The 22,734-nt window shown below is 53.2% G+C and overlaps 1 protein-coding gene across 2 annotated transcripts in view; it reads right to left on the bottom strand.

Moving 5' to 3' along the window:
* The window catches only part of ANXA5 (annexin A5), a 393,243-nt gene that overhangs the window by 156,982 nt on the left and 213,527 nt on the right, over window positions 1-22,734 (bottom strand). For both annotated transcript variants that reach the window (XM_069631165.1, XM_069631166.1), the window contains exon 7: window positions 6,502-6,581. In XM_069631165.1, coding sequence (XP_069487266.1) covers window positions 6,502-6,581 — 80 coding nt within the window. The remainder of the gene's footprint in view (window positions 1-6,501; window positions 6,582-22,734) is intronic.

The raw sequence follows: 22,734 nt of genomic DNA, 5'->3' as shown, positions 1-22,734 counted from the left end.
CTCTTGTTGTTCTAATAACCTTTGCCTTTTACCAACTTTTAAGAGCATTCTAAATGCCAACATTAAGATATTAATGTCCCCAGCACCCTAGTTATTGAAGTCACCTGTGGGTGTAGGGTGTGTGTGGGCCATCCCAAAAGGATCTTTACTGATCTAGAAACTCAGTGTACAGTACTGAAGTGTGTTTGTGTGTTATTCTATTGCTCCCTTCTGAAGAAGGCTTTATAACTGACTGATAAATATGTTACACAAGTTTATTTGAATACCTGTAAGGGAATAGTTTACCTGTAACTCCATTTCTCCAGCATTGGTATCTTTCATGGATTCACATGCTTAGAATATTCCCCGTCAGACTGGGACCCCTCGGTACACATATATAGCCTTTTCCTATAGGAAAACTTCCGACACTTTTGTGTCCTGTCCTTTTAGGACCCGCCTACGCATGCTCCGCAGGCCGTCCCAGTATAAGAGGCCCGCCCCCGCGGTTCCCCTTGAGATTTCGGCCCCTCCAAAGTAGGAAGGTTTAAACTTATCCATCACATACATTGCAGTCCCGGGGAGGCTTGGCGGGCGCATGTGAATCCATGAAAGATACCAATGCTGGAGAAATGGAGTTACAGGTAAGAAACTATTCCCTTTTCCAGCATTGGATCTTTCATGGATTCACATGCTTAGAATAGATTATATAGCAGTAACACTTGAGACGGTGGTGAGAATGCAATGTAACGCACCCTCACCCTACTACTCAACATATATGCGCAGCAGTAATAAGTTTACTCATATAACCTTTCCCACCGAAAGTATACTGTCATCAAAGGTAGAAAACACACTCTCCACAACGTGGAGCTTACCTTACTGAAACAGATGGTGCAGGACAGCTCTTCCCATCTGCAGCTCATCCGCATGCTGCCTGGCAAGGCAGTAGTGGCGGGTAAACGTGTGGGGCACTGACCATGCCGCAGCTTGGCATATGTCCGTCAGCGGAATTCCGGCCCATAACGCTGTAGAGGATGACATCGACCTTGTAGAATGGGCTCTAGGATGTCTTTGCAGTGGCCTTCCGGCCTTAGAGTGACAAAAAACAATCGTCGACGAGACCCATCTGGCCAATCCCTGTTTCGAGATTGCTTTACCTCTCGTCGACGGACCATATGCGACGAACAGTTGCCGAGTAGCCCTGATGTCTTGTGTGCGATGTAGGTAGAATTTCAGAGCCCTCTTAACGTCCAGGGTATAAAGAGTTTTTTCTGCTGCAGACGATGGAGTGGCGAAGAAAGTAGGCAGAACCACGGATGAGTGTTTGTGATATACCGTCGGAACCTTAGGGACGAACGTAGGGTTAGTTGCCAGGACTACCTTGTCCTTAAAGAATCTTAGGTAGGGCGGGTCCACGACCAGCGCTTGTAGTTCCGAGATACGTCTGGCTGATGTGATAGCTATCAGGAATGCCAACTTCCACGAAATGAATTTCATGTCGGACGTGAAGGCTCGAAAGGCGGTTTCATCAAACCTGCCAACACTGTGTTGGGGCTCCACGCCGGGGGAAAACGTTTCACCGGGGGAAAGGCTCGAAATAAACCCCGCATGAAGTGTTTCACCAGTCTGTCACTGACTAGAGGAGACGACTGCCTCTTCCTTGTGAACCTCGAGATGGCTGCCAGGTGTACCTTTATCGATGAGGGGGACAATCCCTTTTTTGCTAAGAGTAGCAGGTAAGGTAGAACTTGTTCCAGCGTCACCAACAATGGTTGTAGGTCCCGCTGTTTACTACACCATTCGCAGAATCTCCGCCACTTATAGGAGTAGGATTTGTTAGTGGAAGGGGCTCTAGCCGCCTGCAGAATTTCTTGGCACTCCTCTGAAATGTCTAAAGCCCCGAACTCCGAGAAGTCAGGAGCCAGGACGTAAGGTTGAGACTGTCCGGGTCGTGATGCCACACCGTGCCTCTGTCCGGGATAGAAGGTACGGGACTTTCGGAAACGCTATGGGATGTTCCAGCGATAGATGGAGGTCTGAGAACCACGGTTGCCTCGGCCAGTATGTTGTCACTAGAATCACCCGGCAATTGTATCTGCGTATCCACTGTATTGTTTTCCGTATGAGGGGAAACGGGGGAAAAGCATAGAGGAACATGTCCGTCCATGGGAAGGAGAACGCCTCCCCCACCGAACCCTCTTGGGGCCACCTGCTTGCAAATTTCTCGCATTTCTTGTTTTCTTTGGTCGCGAAGGCGTCCAGAGGGGGGTGGCCCCATTTCTCAAACACTTTCTTCAAGTGACCCGTGTCCATTTCCCACTCGTGTATCTGGGCCATGTTTCTGGTGAGGGAGTCGGCTTGACAGTTCCTCACTCCTGGAAGGTGAGCCACGAGGGAGATATCGTGCTTCGATGCCCAATGCCATGTTTTCTGGGCTTCTATGGAGAGAGTCCTTGATCGTGTCCCTCCTTGTTTCCTCAGATAAAACATGGCTGTTGTATTGTCGGTCAGTATCCGCACCCGCGACCTCTTGAGGTGTGGTAGGAATGCCTTCAAGGCCCATCGTACCACTCTGAGTTCCAGTACGTTTATGTGTAGGAGTGACTCCGTTGGAGACCAGCGACCTTGCGTTTGGAGAGCACCCATGTGCGCTCCCCATCCGGTTAGGGACGCGTCCGTAACTATGGTGCTCTGGAACTCCGGCTCCTGTAGGGGCACACCTTTGTTCAGATTGTGGGAGCTCTGCCACCACTGAAGGGTCCGAAGTAGCTTGTCGTCGACGACGGTTATCCTGTCCGACCACGATCCCTGAGCCTGTGTCCATCGGTCTGCGAGGAATTCCTGGACTGGCCTCATGAAAAGTCGACAGTTTCTCACCAGATGGATGCAGGATGCCATGGCCCCTAGGACCGAAACATACTTTCTCACTGAGATCCTGGTGTTTCACCGTAGCCGGGCCGCCTGTTGAATGAGTCTCGAGGTCCTGTCGAGAGAAGGTTTCACCAGCCCTAGCTGAGTCTCGAACTGTGCCCCCAAGAATACCAGCGTTCTCGATGGCCACAGAGGATTTCTCGAAGTTTATGGCGAATCCTAGCCGTTGTAGAAGCTGCATGGTGGCTTGCAGACTTGTGTTGGTCGACGCTGGGGAGGATCCCCTTACCAGCCAGTCGTCGAGGTATGGGTATACATGGTGGCTTTGCTTCCTTAGCCAGGCCGCCACTGGAGCCAGGCATTTTGTGAACGTTCTGGGGGAGGTTTTGAGCCCGAAAGGAAGAACCGTGAATTGGTAGTGGGTTCGCCCTATTACAAAACGTAGGAATTTCCTGTGCTCCAACACATTGGAATATGGAAATACGCGTCCTGTAAATCCAGGGACGCCAGGAAATCTCCCTTTTGAACTGCGCGGATCACTTCCTGCAGAGTGAGCATCTTGAATTTCAGGCTCTTTAAGGACTTTTTGAGCTCGCGTAAGTCCAGAATGGGACGCCATTTGCCGTTCGGCTTTTTTACGACAAAGTATCTTGAGTAGACTCCTTGGCCTCTCTGTGATGTTGGAACTAATTCTATCACTCCCTTCGCTAACATGAGTGTAACCTCTTGTTGCAGTGCCTTCATATGGGACTGAGCGGTGAACGCAGGTGGAATTTGCGGAGGGCTGTGTTTGAATTGAACAGAGTGTCCGTGTCTTATAGTGTCTAACACCCATTGGTCCGTCGTTACCCTTTCCCATTCGTCGACATACGCTGAAACTCTTCCCCCCAGAACGGGTTGTGGAACGTCACTGCTGATCTTTAGCATGCTTGTCTCTCGCCGACGATGGGTATGATGGTCGTTTTCTGGAAGACTGGAAGTTTCGTCGACGGTTAGCCGATTGTGAGGCACGTCGGTATCCCTGGGAGGGGTAAGCCGATCTGGCAAAGGATCTGTCTCCAGAAGAGAATCTCGAATTACCTGATGCCCCTCTAAAGGTGCGAAAAGACTTGTAGCTTCTGCCACTCTGGAGGGCACCCAAAGAATGGGCCGTGTCCGAATCTTCTTTCATCCCTTTTAGGGCCTCATCCACCTTCTCGCCGAAAAGGTCTCCCTCAAAGGGCATATCTAAGACCTTGTATTGTACTTCTGGTCTGAAGTAGGTACACTTCAGCCATGACTGTCGACGTAATACGACCCCACTATTGACTTGCTTGAAGCCAGACTCAGCAAGATCCACCGCAATGTTTATTGCGTGATTTGAGGCTTCCTCGCCCTCTCGGACCAGTAGCATCGCCGCCTTCCTCTGTTGTACCGGAAGATGGTCAAGCAGCGGAGCCAGCCTGTGCCACATCTCCCTATCGTATCTGGCTACAATTGCCAGAGAGTTTGCTGCCTTTACTATGGTCGCTCCCACGGAGAGCACTTTCTTGCCAAAGGCATCTTGTCGTCTCGCTTCATTCTCGGGTGGAGTCGTGCACTTGTGCTGTGCCTTTGCCTTCCTCGCTGCCGCCGCCACCACCGAGTCTGGTGTTGGTTGAGAGGATAGACACTTGGGTGTAGACTCTGGAGCCTTAAACTTTTTTTCTAGGCGTCCTTTCACTGCCTGTTCTGAGAATGGGCGTCTCATTGTCTGCAACCCCTCTTTCCATACATGGTCAAGTATCGGTATTGAGAACACCGACCTCCTTCTCTTGCCCATGTGGTCGAACAAAAAACAGTCCTTTTTCTGTTCTTCCTGGGACAGACCAAATTCTTTGTTGAGAACACCGACCTCCTTCTCTTGCCCATGTGGTCGAACAAAAAACAGTCCTTTTTCTGTTCTTCCTGGGACAGACCAAATTCTTTGCATGCCTTCTCCATCATCGAATGGAATGACGCAATGTCGTCCGGAGGGGACGGGTGAGCTGGGCTTCTGGGGTTTTCCAACTCCGCCTCTGACTCCCAGGTAGGATCCCTGGAGGGGGATAAAGAGACCTCTGACATGGCTCCCCTGTCCGATTCCGAATCTGGCAGCTCACCTTCCTCCTGCGCCAGTGTTGAGATTGGCGTGCGTGGGTGCGGCGGTTGACGGGACGGGCCCGGCTCGTCGGCGGGTGACTGTGGCAGGCTGGCCTGGGGAAGTCGCTGGTCCAACAACCGTAGCAAGGACTGAAGCGAGGACAGAATATCCAACGACAAAACCGATTGAGGATTGAGGAGAGGGGCAGATACCGGTGTAACGGATGCCCTCGTCGACGACTTGGCAGCCACTCGTAGCCCTAGGTCTGCTGGGCCAGCCACTCTCTCGCTCTCATCCTCCGAGGACAGCAACATAGCTTGCTCTTGTAGCAAAGCCTCTGGGGGGGTAGGGTCGAAGACTTCAGGCCTCCAGTAGGACCCCCGTCGACGAGGCTCTCGACGACGCCATTGTTGACGGGACGGAGGATGCCCCTTGCGCTAGTGGCGGGAAGGCGGCCGGTGACTGGATCGCCGTCGACGACGCAGGCTTCGCAGGTGGTTTTGGCGGTCCCGCCTTCTCCACACTGTGCCCGCTTTTACTCGACGCTCGACTCGTGGTCGATCTGTGATGATCGCCAGAGGAGGATTTCCTTTCCTTCTCATGCTTCTTTGATGAGGATGATTTCTTTCACGAGGAGTCTGTAGTGGAGTTCCAGACGACTCTTTTTCCGACGGTCTAGATTTCTTCGCCGGTGGTTCCGACGAGGCCGCGCGGCGTGATGTTTTCGCCAACTGTGTGGAGCCTAACACTGAGGGGGGGTATGCCCCCGCACCCTCATTGAGCCATGCCACCAGGCGTCGGTTCCGGTCTTTGAGGGTTTTTTGAGAAAAACCCTTGCATATGTCGCAGGCATCGCCGAATGGTGAGGGTGGAAGCAATATATACAATCCATATGTCCGTCCCCCTCGTAAACCTTTTTCAAGCCGCACGTCGCGCATGGACGGAACAGCGCTTTTCCTGATACAGAGGACATATCGTACTCGAAATCCAATGAGGCAACCCAGTACAAAATAGTAAGACAACACGAGGAGATCCCACTACTTTGGAGACGGTTGAAATCTGAAGGGGAACCGCGGGGGCGGGCCTCTTATACTGGGACGGCCTGCGGAGCATGCATAGGCGGGTCCTAAAAGGACGAGGATAGGACACAAAAGTGTCGGAAGTTTTCCTATAGGAAAAGGCTATATATGTGTACCGAGGGGTCCCAGTCTGACGACGGGGAATATTCTAAGCATGTGAATCCATGAAAGATCCAATGCTGGAGAACTGTAGTACAAGCTTATACCAAAGGTTGGGTTGCCTATACCTATAGTCAGGTGTGTAGTGGTCACAGAGTGTACTGCTTACAAACTTTGCCTAACATGAAGGTTACAATGGAGTTCCAAAAGTCAACCTTTTGGGAGGTTGGGGGGGATGGGTGGGGTTTATGCCCATTATGGTGAACATGTAGGCACAGAATAGATAGCCAAACCCAAATCAAGGTAAGGGATACGTGCAGTACAATAAAACAAACAAATCTAACAAAAAGCACAAAGATAAAGAAAGATAAATACCTGAACAAGGACAACCAATAGTTTCTCAAATGGACCACACGTATCCCCGGTAATATCACTTTCCAGTTCACGTTCATATTCTGCAATAGATTAGGAACAAGATATACTTTAATGACATTGAAAAGAAAGTACTACATTCACCTTTCAAACATTTAATGAGAATTGACCATATCAATGTGGAGGAAGAAATGCCTGGGAGCACTTGCTCCTGCTTTGAGAGTAAAAAATCCTTGTTAGCCTGACCTGAAGAGTTGGAACTACTTTGTGCCCGGGACAATTGATGCAATACAAACTTACATACATGACATTAACCGTTTGCCAACATGTGGTTGAAGTGTATGGAAGCACTTAGAAGAGAATTAAGGCATAACGGGTAACACATAATGGACCAAACTGGAGACTAGGTCTGGTCAGATTATCAAGAACTGCGTTTATCTCTTGCTAGTCACATTTTATTTAGAACCTCTTAGGGCGTTCCACGAAATCCACCTAGGGTAGGACTAGAGAAGACCCACTCTTAAAAGTACAGGGCTCAAATTCTTAGATTTGGCCTGAACCATCCAAAAGGTTTGGCAGCTATGGCTGAGCAGCCAGGCTTAGTTCTAGGAGGAGAAGGGCTGTAGTAGAGAACCAAATACCTTTGAGCGCACTTGCAGTCAAGGAAATACATACTGTAGCTATATAAAAAAAAATTACACATTAGGGAATGTTCAATTCAAAATAGAATTCAGGTAAGTAAGGAAAGTTACACAGATATATACAATAAGACAACTGCATTAGCAATACTCATATCAAAGTAAGACCATTAGATTGTGTTAGGGAGAATTCTCAGAAATGTGGCAATTCATACCTTAGAAATTACCAGCAACTTTGCTGTTTTTGAGGACTTGAATTTTTAACCTGGAGAGAAAGAGAAAGAGAAGAGAGTTCCCCACTCTCTCTCTCTCTCATTTATTGTTTTTTTTTTTAACTTCTTTTTATTAACTTGACAGCACAACAAAGAAAACAGAGGGAGCCACATGGCACCAGTGCAGAAAGCACGCAATGAGAATTTTAGGCAATACAAAATGTACCAAAATATGACGTTTTGGAAGAATGGAGAGTACAAGTTATTAATACATACATTTTAACAGGACATCCACTATGGGGGACCGCCTGGGGAAGCAGAGGAGGAAGTTGATGGCGAGGCCAGGGCAGAGATATAGTCTCGAAATCTCGGCCAGACATCCCTCGGCCTGGAGCGGGAACACTCCATCGCACTCCAGGACTGCTCGGTGTCGTGAGCCCATGTGACCGAACTAAGCCATTGTGTATAGGTAGGCGCTCTAGGGCGGAGCCAACATAATATACAGCGAACTGCCAGCAGCATGCAGAGACCTGCCAGTTTCTTAGAATCTCGAGGCAACTGAGGGAAGTCATGGAAAAAGCAATGCAGTGGGGTAGGGTTATCGGGTGTTCCAGAATGTCAGACAATGTAGAGCAAATATCTAGCCAAAATTGGGATAACCGGGGACAGAGCCACAACATGTGCATGTAGGAAGCTTGGTCTGTGCCACACCTGGGACAAGAGGGGGGGGTTAGCATCGGACATGCGATGAAGTCTCATAGGTGTATAATGATACCTGTGCAGGATTTTGAACTGGACGAGTTTGAATTTAGTATTGTAGGAAACCTCGTGGGTACGGGCGCACATCCGAGCCCACCTCTCATCAGTGATCTCTGCGCCAAGATCCCTCTCCCATTTGCGTCGCAGCTCGGTGAAGTGGGGGGCCGCTCTGGACTGTAGTAAGGAGTAAAGCCTCGACACTTTGCCTCTGAAGGAAAGATAGGAGCAGAGCTCCTCCACTATCAGTTCATCAGGGGGCAAGGCAGGGAAGTCTGAGTATCTGGCCTTAAGATGTCCGCGGAGTGACGAGTACTGTAGCCACACCGGCGCCTAAGTGAGGGGGGGAAGGTCAGACCATTATAAAGTTCCCCTGCTCAAAGGCATCACGGAGAGTCAAGAAGCCTGCAGTAGCCCAGCGGGTGACCACTGAAAGTGGAACGTGCGGAACATCGGGCAGGAAGTTCCACAGTGGGAGATCCCCGTGGAACGGGCAGGGAGTGTCAACCATGGACCAGAATTTGGACAAGGCCAGGGATGTGCTGGCCACTGGATTCGCAGAGTTTAAATCAGGGGGGGGGGATCGGTTGGAGGATCAGGGAGCCGATCACACGGTCACAGACAGCTTCTCGAGGCAAACGTGTGGGGGGGGGTCAACAGTATTGAACCAAAATGCAGCAAACTGATTGGGCCACCACCCAGTATCTGACAAAATCGGGTGCGCTAAAACCGCCCAACGCCTTAGGGGCGGATAGTGTGGAAAATTTGAGGCGGACAGCCCCGGAGTGCCACAGGAAGCTGTTACATATGCTGCGAAGCATTCGAAAAAAATTGTCCCCTGGCCATAAAGGCAGATAAGTAAATCGGTACAGTAATTGAGGCAATACAATCATTTTGAGTATTCCGATCCTGCCTGCAAGCGAGAGGGGAAGTTTAGTCCAGCTGGCGGCCTTAGCCTGAAGGGTAGTTAGATAAGGAACAAGTTACTTACATGTAACTGTTGTTCTCCAGCATGGGTCTGGCATGGATTCACATGCTCATGAATATTCCCCGTCGTCAGGCTGGGAATCCTTGGTAAAGAAAAAACCAGTATCAGTTTCATTTCCGATCTGAATTTCGTAGTAATAACCAATCACTGGTCTCGGCGTCATACTGACCACAGTCAATGACTGCCCTCTACCTAAGCCCCACCTCTGGCAGCCATCTTCAGATTTGGAAGCACGTGAAGTGGCAGTATGACCAAGTGAAGAGCCGCAGAGGGGTAGGCGGGAGGGTTCGCATGTGAATCCATGCCAGACCCATGCTGGAGAACAACAGTTACAGGTAAGTAACTTGTTCCTTCTCCAGCATGGGGTCTGGCATGGATTCACATGCTCATGAATAAAGAATACATAGCAGTACACACATGCACAACCACGGGAGGTGGCAAAGGCTCAATATTAAGCATCACATCAAACTCAACATTAAGCATCTTATCTCCTCACCAGGCTCACCTCAGGCGAACAGGTTGCGCAGCACTGCTTGGCCGACCCTGGACTCCTCCCTGGAATCCCGGTCGACGCAGTAGAATTTCGTGAAGGTGTGCGTCGACCTCCACGTAACAGCCCTGCATATGTCCAGCAGGGGCACACCAGATAGGAACGCCGTGGTAGCTGCGATCGCTCTGGTGGAATGGGCTCTCGGACGGCCAGGCAGCGGTCGGTTTGCCAACCGATGACAGTACATGATACAGCCGGAGAGCCATCTCGAAATGGAAGCCTTCGAGAGAGCCTTCCCCTGATTGACAGGTCCAAAGTTCACAAAGAGTTGTGACGTCTTCCGAAAACACTTTGTGCGGTCCACGTAGAACTTCAGCGCTCTAGCCACATCCAGCGAGTGCAAAGTCCTCTCAGCCGGCGACGGGAAGAACACAGGCAACACCAAGGGTTCGTTGAGATGGAAGTCCGACGGTACCTTGGGCATGAAGGAGGGGTGCGTCCTGAGCACTACCCTTGTGTCGTGAAAAGTCAAGTACGGGGCCTTGCAGGAAAGGGCCTGGATATCTCCCACTCGTCGTGCGGAGGTGATGGCCACAAGAAACGCTGTTTTCCACGACAGAAATTTCAACGGAGCTGAGTGCAGAGGCTCGAACGGAGGTCCCATGAGCTTGGTCAGCACCACGTTGAGCTCCCACGCCGGGGCCGGAGCCTTCACCGGCGGGAACGATCTGAACAGTCCCTTCATGAACTCCTTCACCAGACGATGAGACCACAAGGACATCCGCCCCGTGGTTCTGGTGTATCGGGAGATCGCAGCAAGATGAATCTTGATGGACGCGTGTGCCAGTCCAGCTTTGGCCAGCGTCAGCAGGTACGGCAGTACTTGGGGGGCCGTAATCCGTAGAGGGTTAATCTTCTGTGCGTGGCACCAGACAGAGAACCTCTTCCATTTGTGTCCGTAGCATTTAAGAGTCGAGGACCCCCTGGCCTTTGCAAGAACCTCTCTGCAGTCGGCCGGTATGTCGTATCCTCCAAACTCTAGCGCTGCAGGAGCCAGGCCTGCAGGTTCAGCGATTTCGGGTCGTGGTGGAGGATGGCGCCTCCTTCTCTGGAGAGTAGATCCGCGTCCACCGGCAGCTTGATTGGCGGGGACGCCGACAAGTCCAGAAGGTCCGGGAACCATATCTGCCTCGGCCACGCAGGTGCGACGAGGATCATCCTGCACCGTGACCTCTTGAGCTGGTTGACGAGCCGGATTAGCAGTGGCAAAGGAGGGAACGCGTAGAGGAACAGGCCCTTCCAGGGGAACGAGAAAGCATCGCCCATGCTCCTCGCCTGGGGAAAACCTGCTGGCGAACCTCCGGCACTTGGAGTTCGTCGCCGTCGCGAACAAGTCGATCTGGGGTGTGCCCCACCGTCGGAAGAGGCGATCCACTAGATCCTGCCGTAGCTCCCACTCGTGGCACGAGCGCAGCTCCCTGCTGAGTGAGTCGGCGATGGTGTTTTTTATCCCTGCCAGATGAAACGGCACCAGAAATATCCTTTGGGCGATGGCCCAATGCCACAGGTCCTGCGCCTCCTTGGACAGTGCTGGGGACCTGGTTCCGCCCTGTTTCCTGATGTAAAACATTGTGGTGGTGTTGTCGGTGAAGATCCTCACCACCTTGCCCTTGAGGGACGGAAGGAAGGACCTGAGGGCCCAAAACACTGCACGGAGCTACAGGACGTTGATATGTAGGGATTTTTCCGTCGGGAGCCAAAGGCCTCTTGCGTGCAGATTTTCGGTGTGCGCTCCCCACCCTTCCAGGGAGGCATCCGTGGTCACCGTCTCCTGGTGGGCTGGGGTCTGGAAGTCCAAGCCCGCCGTCAGATGCGCGCGGGTGCCCCACCACCGGATCGCTCGTCGGAAACTCTCGTCGAGTGTGATCCTTTCCTCGAAGCTGCCCGTCGTTTGGATCCAGCGCGCGTCCAGGAACTCCTGCAACGGGCGCATCCGGAGCCTGCACATGGGAATGAGGTAGATGCAGGAAGACATCATTCCGAGGAGGGACTTGATGGACCTCACCTTGGCTTCGTCGGCCACCAACATCCGCTGCACCTTGCCCAGGATGGTCCTGGTCCTCTCCTCCGACGGGGAGGCCAGAAGGGACACTGTGTTGAGCCTCGCTCCCAGAAACGGAGCGTCTTGCGCGGGTACCAGGTGGGATTTGGCGTAGTTCACGGAGAATCCCAGGTCCGTGAGAAGTTGGACCGTCCTTGCCGTGTGAACCACGGCGAGCTCCCTCGTCTTGGCTCGGATGAGCCAGTCGTCCAGGTAGGGGTAGACGTGGACCCCCTCGCGGCGCAGCTGCGCCGCCACCGGTGCGAGGCACTTGGTGAATACCCTGGGTGCCGACCGTAGTCCGAAGGGGAGGGCTTTGAACTGGTAATGACGCCCTTGGACCACAAACCTGAGGAATTTTCGGTGCCCCTTTAGGATGGGAATATGGAAGTAGGCATCCTCCAAATCCAACGACGACAGGAAGTCTCCTTCCTCCAGCTGACCCAGGACGTGCTGGAGGGTGACCATCCGGAACTTCTGCGCCTTGATGAACTTGTTCAGACGTCGCAGGTCCAGGATGGGGCGCCATCCCTCCGTCTTCTTCTTCACGAGGAAGTATCTCGAGTAGACTCCGGAGCCCCGAAGCCTCTTTGGGCCGAGTTTGATGGCGCCCTTCCTGAGCATCGCTTTTACCTCCAGGAGAAGTTGAGGGACGTGAAGTTCTTTCCTGGCCACGGGGGGGACGCGCGGGCACCTTCTCTGGAACTCGAGCGCGTGGCCCCGGGCCAAGGCGTACAGCACCCAACGGTCGGTGGAGATGGACTCCCACACGCTGACGAAGCTCGCCAGCCGGCCTCCCACCGGGGTGCTTCGGTGGGGGCCCGACCCCACGGCCGGTTCAATCCTGCTTCGACGAGGCTTTGCCACCTTGGCGACGACGGCGGGGTCCGCCAGACTTGCCTCGTCCTCTGTAGGCCTCCTGAGACGACAAGCGGGCCGCTTGACGGTAGGTGGAGAAACCGCCGCCGGAAACTTTGGAGGCGCCCTTGCCTCCGCTGCTCCGAAAGGGCGTCCGTCGTTGTTGCAGAACTCCCAGGGCCCGGGCCGTCTCAGTGTCCGCTTTAATGGCCTGAAGGGAATCGTCCACTGTTTTGCCAAACAGGTTGTTCCCATCGAAGGGCATGTCCAGGACTCTGGTCTGAACGTCTTGACGGAAGTCCGTAGCCTTGAGCCATCCACGCCGCCTAAGGCAAACGCCGTTGCCCAACTGGCGGAACCCAGTGTCGGCGATGTCCGTCGCAACGGTAATGGCGTGGTCCGAAGCCACCTCACCTTCCTGCAGGCTCTCCAGGGCTTCTGTCCTCTTGTCCGGCAGGAAGTCCAGCAAGGGAGCCAGTTTCTACCAGAGCTCCCTGTCGTAGCGGGCCACGATAGCCAAGGCGTTGGCCGCTTTAATCGTCGTCGCTGCCGACGAGATGACTCTGCGTCCCATAGCGTCCAATTTCTTTCCCTCACCGTCCGGTGGGGAAGTCGATGTGGAGGCCGCACCCCCCCCCCGCTTTCTTCCTGGCCGCTGCGGAGACGACGGAGTCCGGGGTAGGCTGCGGCCGGAGGCACAGGGGGGCCGTGTCCGGGACCCGGTACTTCTTCTCGTACCGGTCTCTTCTAGCTGGCGTCGTGGAAGGGTTCTTGAGGAGGGTGAGGCCCTCATCCCAAATGTCGTCCAATAGAGGCACTGAGAGGACCGTCTTCCTCTTGGCCTCGCGCCGCTGATAAAGGAAACCTTCCTTCTCCTCAGGGCAGAGTTGAAAAAGCTCGGATGCCCTGGTGATCATGGAGTGGAACGATCCAATCTCGTCGGGCGGAGAAGCGACGACGGTACATCCTCGTCGTATACCTCGTCGTCCGTACCCGTCGCTGCCGTGTCAGTCCCCGTATCATCCCCTCGGGTGGACGGGGAGGTGGGCTGGACGGGGCGCGACGGCTGAAAAGGAGGTGGAGGGTGGATCCTTCTTTTCTTAGTAGGGGGAACACCAGAAGGTCCCGGTTCTGGGTCCCCCGACGGGAGAGGTTCCTCCGTCGGCAGCGGTAGTCTCGTCCTTATCTCTGAGCATAAGGACTGTATAGCCAACAAAATGGCCGCCGAGTTGTCTTGCGGTGCTGGCAGAGGGGAATCCGACGGGCGATCAGGGGCCCCGTCAGTACCCTCGACGATGTCGTCGTCACCTGCGTCGGGATCCATCCCGACGGGCCGGTCTTCTTCCACGCCGAGGCCGTGGCTTAAGACCTCGACCAGTTCCTCCTCCGAGGTTGAAGCCGAATCTACGACAACGCCCTGCCCCCCCCCTTTCTCTTCCCCTCGGGGGATTTCACGGGGGTCCTATCGATGGGCACAAAAGAGGACTCCCTCCGAGGTGGCAGGGAGACTGAGCCCCGAGGTCGCCACCACTGGTGTAGCCTGCACAGGCTGAGCCAGGGACGCTGCGACAGTTTCGATAGAGGGCTTGGCCGGATGGATTAAGGCCTTCACCACCTTAGGTGCGCTCACCGCCCTATCCTTGGGGGGGGGGGGGGGGGGAGGGGCACCGCCTCCCTCCCCCTCCGATGGGGCCTTCAAGCTCGACCGGGGCCTCTCCAGGAGCTCCGCCGGGTGCTCGGCCTTCCTCTTACCCGACCCAGAGCGTTGGCTCGTCGTTGATGGTGCCGGGGAGGGTGCGCCCTGCCTGGCGCCAGTAGAGCCCGACCGTTCGGCGCTCCCGGTGCCAGCGGACTCGCAGTGCTTGGCCTTATGTTGGACCCCCGTCGCCGGGGCGTCCTCAAAGGTCTTAGAAGACCGCTCAGATTTCTTCTTCTTCTCGCCGGACGGGCTCTTCCCTTCTAGCCAGTTGGCGAGACGTTGATGGCGGTCCTTCATGGTCCGCTCCGACATGTTGCCGCAAAACGCACAGTCCTTCTCCACGTGCGTCTTGTCCTCATGTAGGCAGTAGAGACAAAAAGAGTGTTCGTCCTCCTTGAAGACGTTCTGCAGCTGGCATCCAGGGCAGACCCTGAACAGCTTTCCGGGCGTCGAGCTTCCCTTCTCCTGGGCCATGACCGGGCCTGAGAAACTTCTGGAGTCCTCCAAAAGCGTAGCTCGACGAAATCTTCACCCTTGAGGGGCGCAGACGAATCCGACACGGGTCCCCGTTGATCGGATAGAGAGTCGGTGGAGCTTGAGGCTCTTTTGACCGAAAAAACGAAGTTTTTGAGAAAAAACGTGAAAAAATAGCACTAACGCTCGAGAGCAATAGCACGAGGATCCCAACACATGAACGTGCGGTAAAAATCTGAAGATGGCTGCCAGAGGTGGGGCTTAGGTAGAGGGCAGTCATTGGCTGTGGTCAGTATGACGCAGAGACCAGTGATTGGTTATTACTACGAAAGTCAGATCAGAAACGAAACTGATACTGGTTTTTTCTTTACCGAGGATTCCCAGCCTGACGACGGGGAATATTCATGAGCATGTGAATCCATGCCAGACCCCATGCTGGAGAAGTATGGAAGTTATCATCGCGCAACTGAGGTGTGTGCCGGGAGACCACCACCCCTAAGTAGGTGAAGCTATTAGGACACCAGTTGAACCCATGTAGCTCGGGGGGAGCCTGTGTGGAGTTTGAGTGGAAACAATACAGATTTAGAACAGTTAATCCTCAGACCGGATATGTCACCAAAACGAGCCACATCCGTCAGTATAGGCAAAAGGTTGACTACAGGGGATCGAACATACGGCAGGGTATCGTCAGCGAAAAGGGAGATTGTGTCGGTCTGGCCAGATGTGCGCAACCCCCTGTGCGAGTGCGATTGTCTAATCATGTCAGCAAAGGGCTCCATGGCAATAGCAAAGATAAGCGAGGAGAAGGGGCATCCCTGGCGTGTTCCTCTAAAAATCTGAAGGGTGGAAGAGCACCTATCTTCTGTGCGGACTTTGGCGGAAGGGGCGGTGTAAAGGAGCTTTATCCAGGTGCAGAAATTAGGACCGAAGTTACATTTCTCAAGAACACACCACAGGTATCTCCAAGAGACTGAGTCAAATGCTTTTTGCATGTCCAATGCAGCCGCCACTGCCTGAGTGGCAGGGTCGATCCGGCTGATTACATTGAAAAGTCTTCTCAAATTCAGGGAAGTGGACCTGCCGGGGACGAAGCCGGCTTGATCCGGATGGATAATGTGGGACATGTACGGGGCTAAGCAGTTAGCAAGTAGTTTGGCAAATATTTTAATGTCACTATTGATCAGAGAAAGGGGACGGTATGAGCTGCACTGCGTAGGGTTTTTTTCCTGATTTAAGGAGCACTGTAATCAATGCCTACCGGAGGGACGGTGGAAGTATGCCCCTGTCGCATGATTCTTCCCAAAGCATCAGTAGGTGCGGCGCCAATTGGGCCTTGAATAGCTTATAGAAGTCCATCGGGAGCCCATCGGGGCCAGGGGCTTTACCGGATGCCAGTGACTCAATGGCCTCCACAATTTCCTCTAGGGCGAAAGGCCTCTCGAGGGAGGCGCTAGCGTCGTCCGACAAGACTGATAGAGGAAGACTCTCTAAATAGGAGTTGATGTCGGAAACCTGGGAACTGTCTACCTCCGAGTACAGGGACGTGTAGAACGCGAGGAACTCAGAATTGATGTCCTGCGGGGAGGTGGCAAGTGTGCCATCTGGTCTAGAAATGGCCGGGATATGGGGGGCACCAAACTCGCGGCACAGCAGTCTAGCTAGCATTCTGCCGGGCCGTTCACCCTCGCCATATTTCCTCGCTGATTGAGGGGAATCAAGGAACCTAACCTCGCGCTCAGCAAGGCCACGGAACCTGTCCAACTCAGAGCCCAGCAGCGCTAGCGTAGCCGGGGAATGGTCCTCCGCGTATTGGGATTCATAGACGGACAGGGCCGACTCGCTGGCAGCGATATCAGCACGGATGTCCCCAAGTATACCACTGCACTTGGAGATGGCAACCCCTCTAGTGTGTGCTTTAAATGCTTCCCAGAGCACCGCGTGTGTTGAGACAGAATATAAGTTAATCTCGAAGTATTCCTCGATAGAGGTCTCAAGCTCAGATACGAAAACCTGGTCAAGGAGCGCGTGGGGGCTCAGCCTCCACGGTCTTGTTAGATTGGCATCTGATCCCCAGTTTAAAGAGATGAGTACAGGTGAGTGGTCCGATAGCGTCCTGGGAAGAATGGCTAAGTGGGTAATGCATCTAACGAGTATATCTCTGACGAGCCACCTATCTATCCTGGAGTGGGAATCATGCACTGAGTAGAAGGAGTATGTAAGGTCATCAGGATACATCAGGCGCCAGGCGTCCACCAATGCCAAGCGGGGGAGCGAGGTGAGGATAGAGTATGCTGCCCTAGAAAGTTGGCGGGGACGAGAACCCGATCTATCCAGGGTGACATCTAGTATCGTGTTGAAGTCACCGCCCCATAGAATAGGAATTAGGGGGTAGCTCTTGAGTAGAGTGGCCAGATGAAGGTAGAAGTCAGGGTCGTCAACGTTGGGACCATATATTTCAGGATGGCTGGGGGCGTGGCTACGAGAGCCATGTAGGAGGACGCGTTCTGGAGGAGCTCCCGAGATCCTACAGCGATCCGGGCAAATATGTGCGGTACGACGGATCACTGACCACCGACAATTCACATGCTGGTGTGTGAAGGTGTTGGCCACGCACTGTGAACCTCTGGAGAGTACAGGATTAACGGCAACGGAGATCGGTGACTACGAGTTAAAAGACGCCGCGAACAAAGGGCGACTCAAAATGGCCGACCAGGGCCCGGGACAGGAATAGAAGCGAGCTGCACAGTGGCCCAGCTGTGAAGGTGCACTGTGTACACACTTGCTACTTGAGCAGCCGATTGATTCCCTGAGCCATGTCGAGCAGGCCGGTGCGACCGAAGGTGAAACAGCCTACCTTAGACGACTTCACTAGAAAATCCCCGAGCCAGGACACTACCAAAAGTAAGGATGCGCTGGCTGTGAGTAGCGCGACGTCTTCTTGCACCAACCAAGAAATCCTGGCTGCGATTGCGGATCTGAGGGCGGCCTGGGAATCAAAGCTGGAACTGGCCGTCACTGAACTAAAGACTGCGCTGGACCGCAAGGTTGGAGAGGTCCAAGAGGACGTTAATCTGCTACGACAGGATGTCAGGGCCCTGGCGGAGCGCACGGAGTCCCTCGAAAAAGAAGTTGGCCCGAATACAGCAGATTGCGCCACTCATAAGGCCGATTTGCATGCCCTGACACAAAGGTTGGGCAACCTGGAGAGCAGAGCGGAGGAAGCAGAGGGACGAGCCCGTCGCAACAACATCCGCATCGTGGGCCTACCAGAGGGGATGGAGGGCCGTGACCCTACGGATTTCATCGAATCCATGTTCTTACAAGAGATACCTGGAGGGGCCCTATCTCAATGATTTGCAGTAGAAAGAGCACACAGAGCCCTAACGAGGAGGCCGCCTCCGGGGAACCCGCCTAGGCCTATGATCGCCAAAATCCTCAACTACCGCGACCGGGAGAGGATACTGGAATACTTCCGTAAAGGAGGGACGATCACGAGAGGAGCGGCAGACATCACGGCTTATCCAGATTATACTTTGACTGTACAGCGTAGTCGCATGAATTTTGGGTCTGTAAAGCAGAGGCTGAGAGAAGCGGGCCACAAATACATGTTACTTTATCCTGCAAAATTGAAGGTCATTCATGCACATAAAACTTTGTTTTTTGAGACCCCGGAGGATGCTATGGGATGGCTCGATGCGCAAGGATGCCCCCAGGAATCAGAAGTTCGGCCAGGAAAGGGCTCGGAAGAGATACGGGAAGCGTAAAATGGCGTCGCAAGATGGCGTGGTTCGTGGGACTTGAATATAGTCGGTGTGACACCTTCGGTAAAGAAGGTCAGATGATTGCACTATTTGTCAAGACACTGATTAATGTTTATTTGATCGGGAGCCTTACAGGGCGATACTCTTTACCCCACAATAGTTTTAGTTGGGTGGCCATTAGGGTGACCTCACCCTACTGGGCTCCGTGCACCCACCGGTGCTTGCGGAGCTAGATGTGGGGGTGCCTGAGCTCTGAGGTTGGAGCTGGGCAGCAGTTGGGGTGTGTGATGTTGGGGAAGGTACGGGTGGGGGGAGGGGAGGGAAGTTGGGGTTTTGTTGTGTATATAGTTAAAGGGAGTTTGAGCTTATATGAGGAGTTACTGGACCGAGACGCTATCTGTGTCATGTGGGCGGTTGGGAATCGCTACATGGGAGGCAGGGAGAAACCCACTTGCCATGGGAGACCTTAAGATTGTCACCTGGAATGTCAGGGGACTTAATAGTTATTTAAAAAGGAACAAAGTCATGTTGTACCTCAAAAGACAGAGGATTGACATTGCACTACTGCAAGAAATGATTTAACAAGGGGGGTCCTGGGAGTCCCTCTGCCAGACATTAGTCCTGGTTACGAGGGACTTACCCAGAGTCTTTAGCTCACTATCTTTCACAGATATTAAGTAACTTTGGGTCTCACCCTAAGTTACTAGGGGAATCCAGACGTGGACCCCTTGCTCACTATTCTTAGAGAGGCACAGATCCACCCTACTGATGAGGTCCAACCAGACCGAAACACGTGTCTGGGGTTTCTGTTGGTACTCTTGTTCAGAGGAGAATTGCCTCGCATTTCGGTGCTGGACTGCCCCAGGGCAGGACAAAGACTGATATGTTTGGGATATTTCTTCTCTGTGAAAGATAGTGAGCTAAAGACTCTGGGTAAGTCCCTCGTAACCAGGACTAATGTCTGGCAGAGGGACTCCCAGGACCCCCCTTGTTAAATCTGCATATTTAAGTAACTTTGGGTCTCACCCTAAGTTACTAGGGGAATCCAGACGTGGACCCCTTGCTCACTATTCTTAGAGAGGCACAGATCCACCCTACTGATGAGGTCCAACCAGACCGAAACACGTGTCTGGGGTTTCTGTTGGTACTCTTGTTCAGAGGAGAATTGCCTCGCATTTCGGTGCTGGACTGCCCCAGGGCAGGACAAAGACTGATATGTTTGGGATATTTCTTCTCTGTGAAAGATAGTGAGCTAAAGACTCTGGGTAAGTCCCTCGTAACCAGGACTAATGTCTGGCAGAGGGACTCCCAGGACCCCCCTTGTTAAATCTGCATATTTAAGTAACTTTGGGTCTCACCCTAAGTTACTAGGGGAATCCAGACGTGGACCCCTTGCTCACTATTCTTAGAGAGGCACAGATCCACCCTACTGATGAGGTCCAACCAGACCGAAACACGTGTCTGGGGTTTCTGTTGGTACTCTTGTTCAGAGGAGAATTGCCTCGCATTTCGGTGCTGGACTGCCCCAGGGCAGGACAAAGACTGATATGTTTGGGATATTTCTTCTCTGTGAAAGATAGTGAGCTAAAGACTCTGGGTAAGTCCCTCGTAACCAGGACTAATGTCTGGCAGAGGGACTCCCAGGACCCCCCTTGTTAAATCTGCATATTTAAGTAACTTTGGGTCTCACCCTAAGTTACTAGGGGAATCCAGACGTGGACCCCTTGCTCACTATTCTTAGAGAGGCACAGATCCACCCTACTGATGAGGTCCAACCAGACCGAAACACGTGTCTGGGGTTTCTGTTGGTACTCTTGTTCAGAGGAGAATTGCCTCGCATTTCGGTGCTGGACTGCCCCAGGGCAGGACAAAGACTGATATGTTTGGGATATTTCTTCTCTGTGAAAGATAGTGAGCTAAAGACTCTGGGTAAGTCCCTCGTAACCAGGACTAATGTCTGGCAGAGGGACTCCCAGGACCCCCCTTGTTAAAACTACTGCAAGAAACACACCTGACCCGGCACAAGTTGGAACTGGTTGGGAAAAAGTGGAGTGGCACGGTGGTGGGCTCCCCGTACTCTGCCTATGCCAGGGGAGTGCTAATCTGGGTAGCACCGCACGTTCCGCTCAGAGTCACGTGGCAGGAGGTGGACACGGAGGGCAGGCTGGTCATGCTCAGAGCCCTGGTAGAGGACAGAGAGGTTTGCATTATTAACGCATACGCTCCCAACCAGAATGCTGCTGCATACTTCAGGACCCTATGCACCCGTCTGGGCACATGTGTGGGGGGAGCGATCATTTGGGGGGGGGACTTTAACTGTGTTCTCGACCCAAGGGCGGATAGGTCAGACGATAGGATTGATCGGCCCACCCCGGCGGCCAGAGTATTACAGACATTGCTGGGCGACTTTGGGCTGGCGGATGTTTGGAGACTGAAATACCCTGATACCTCGCAGTATTCTCACTACTCTGCCCCACAGCACCTACACACGAGACTGGATTACTTCTTTGCCACGTCAGAGGTGGTGATGGCGACCACTCAAATTGAATATAGAGAGAGGGTCCTGTCGGACCACTCGCCCTTGGTGTTGACCTGGCAGTATGGCCGCCCTTGTGCGCGGATACCTACATGGCGCCTCCGTGCGGAGGCGCTTAGGGACTCGGTCTTCAGGGAGGACATCAGGGAAGCGATCCAGCGGTACTTTGAGGTTAACACGGGCAGTGTAGATTCGGCTGGTACACTTTGGGAGGCATTCAAGGTTGTGTTGCGAGGGGACGCCATTTCCAAGTCAAGGGGCCTGCAGGGTGGGGTTCTGATAGAGCTAGAGAAGGCGGAGAGACAACTGGAGTGCGAATGCAGCAAGGCAGGAGGGGAAGCAGATTTAGTACCTGAGCTGCAGCAGCGGTGTTCGGAGCTTTGGGAGAGGCTCTGTAACCTTAACTATAGAAAATATGTTGAGAGGCAGCATGCGGGTGGAGACAAAACTGGCCGCCTACTGGCATGGCTATATAAGAGAGAAACCCCTAGGCCCCCGATCAGGATGATAGTTAGAGAGGACGGGGAGGAGGTAGACACCCAAGAAGGAGTTAATGCAGCCTTCCTGGATTATTATAGAGCACTGTATGAGGACAAAGGGGGAGAAAATCAGGCAGAGATCAGAAACACATTGGAAGACAGAGCTGCCCAGGATTAGTGATGAAGAAAGGGAGGAGCTGGACGCACCTATTACACTGGAGGAACTGGAGGAGGTAGTGAAAAGATTGCCCACCTGTAAGACCCCGGGCACAGACGGACTCCCGAGTGAGTTTTATAAAGTGTATAGGGCAGAGATACTCCCCCCCGATGCTAGAGATGTTCAATGAATCTTTCGAGAAGGGTCGGTTACCGGAAACGCTCAGAAGCGCTGATAGTGCCGCTCCCCAAGTCTAATAAACCGAGAAAGCTGTGGATCGTATAGGCCGCTGTCGATGTTGAACCAGGACAGCAAGATCCTGACGGAGGTCCTGGCCAATAGGCTACGAAGGGTCATCAGTAAACTGATACACCCGGATCAGACAGGCTATGTCCCCAATAGAAACATAACTCATAATCACAGGCGACTCCACCGGGTGATTGAAGAGGGGAACAGAAGTGATGAAGAGATGGTGGTAGTGTCCCTAGATGCAGTTAAGGCATTTGATTCAGTGAGGTGGCCGTGGTTGCTGGCGGCCTTGGAGGGGTACGGGTTTGGGCCTGGCTACGTGGGGTGGGCGAAACTGCTGTACAGCGAGCCACTGGCCAGGGTGCGCACGGGATCAGTGATATCCAAAAGGTGGCGACTTAGTAGAGGCACCAGACAGGGATGCCCCTGGTCTCCGATGTTGTACATATTGGCCCTAGAGCCCCTAGCGGTGTACCTCAGACAACAGTATGACTTGGTTGGCATCGAGGTGGGAGGAGAGAACCATTTGATATCCCTATATGCTGATGATCTGTTATTGTACCTGAAGTATCCGGAGGAAAACCTCCAGTACATTTTAGAGGTCATGGAAAAGTATGCGGAGCTGTCCGGCATAGCGGTTAATCCCGGTAAATCGAGCATGTTCCTGCTGGGGAGCTTCGCTGGAGTCCCTCTGGAACGGTTGCCGGTGTTGCCCGTGCCCTGGGCAACTGAGTCTTTCCGCTACCTCGGAATTGATGTATATCATACTGTGAAGGAAGAACACTTGCACAATACCGAGGCGGCGGTGAAGAAAATCCGCGAGAGTATGCGGTTTTGG

Source organism: Ambystoma mexicanum, chromosome 6q, assembly GCF_040938575.1.
Source record: "Ambystoma mexicanum isolate Mex_15411 chromosome 6q, UKY_AmexF1_1, whole genome shotgun sequence".
Taxonomy (NCBI): domain Eukaryota; kingdom Metazoa; phylum Chordata; class Amphibia; order Caudata; family Ambystomatidae; genus Ambystoma; species Ambystoma mexicanum.
This window is presented reverse-complemented; position numbering and strand designations above follow the sequence as displayed.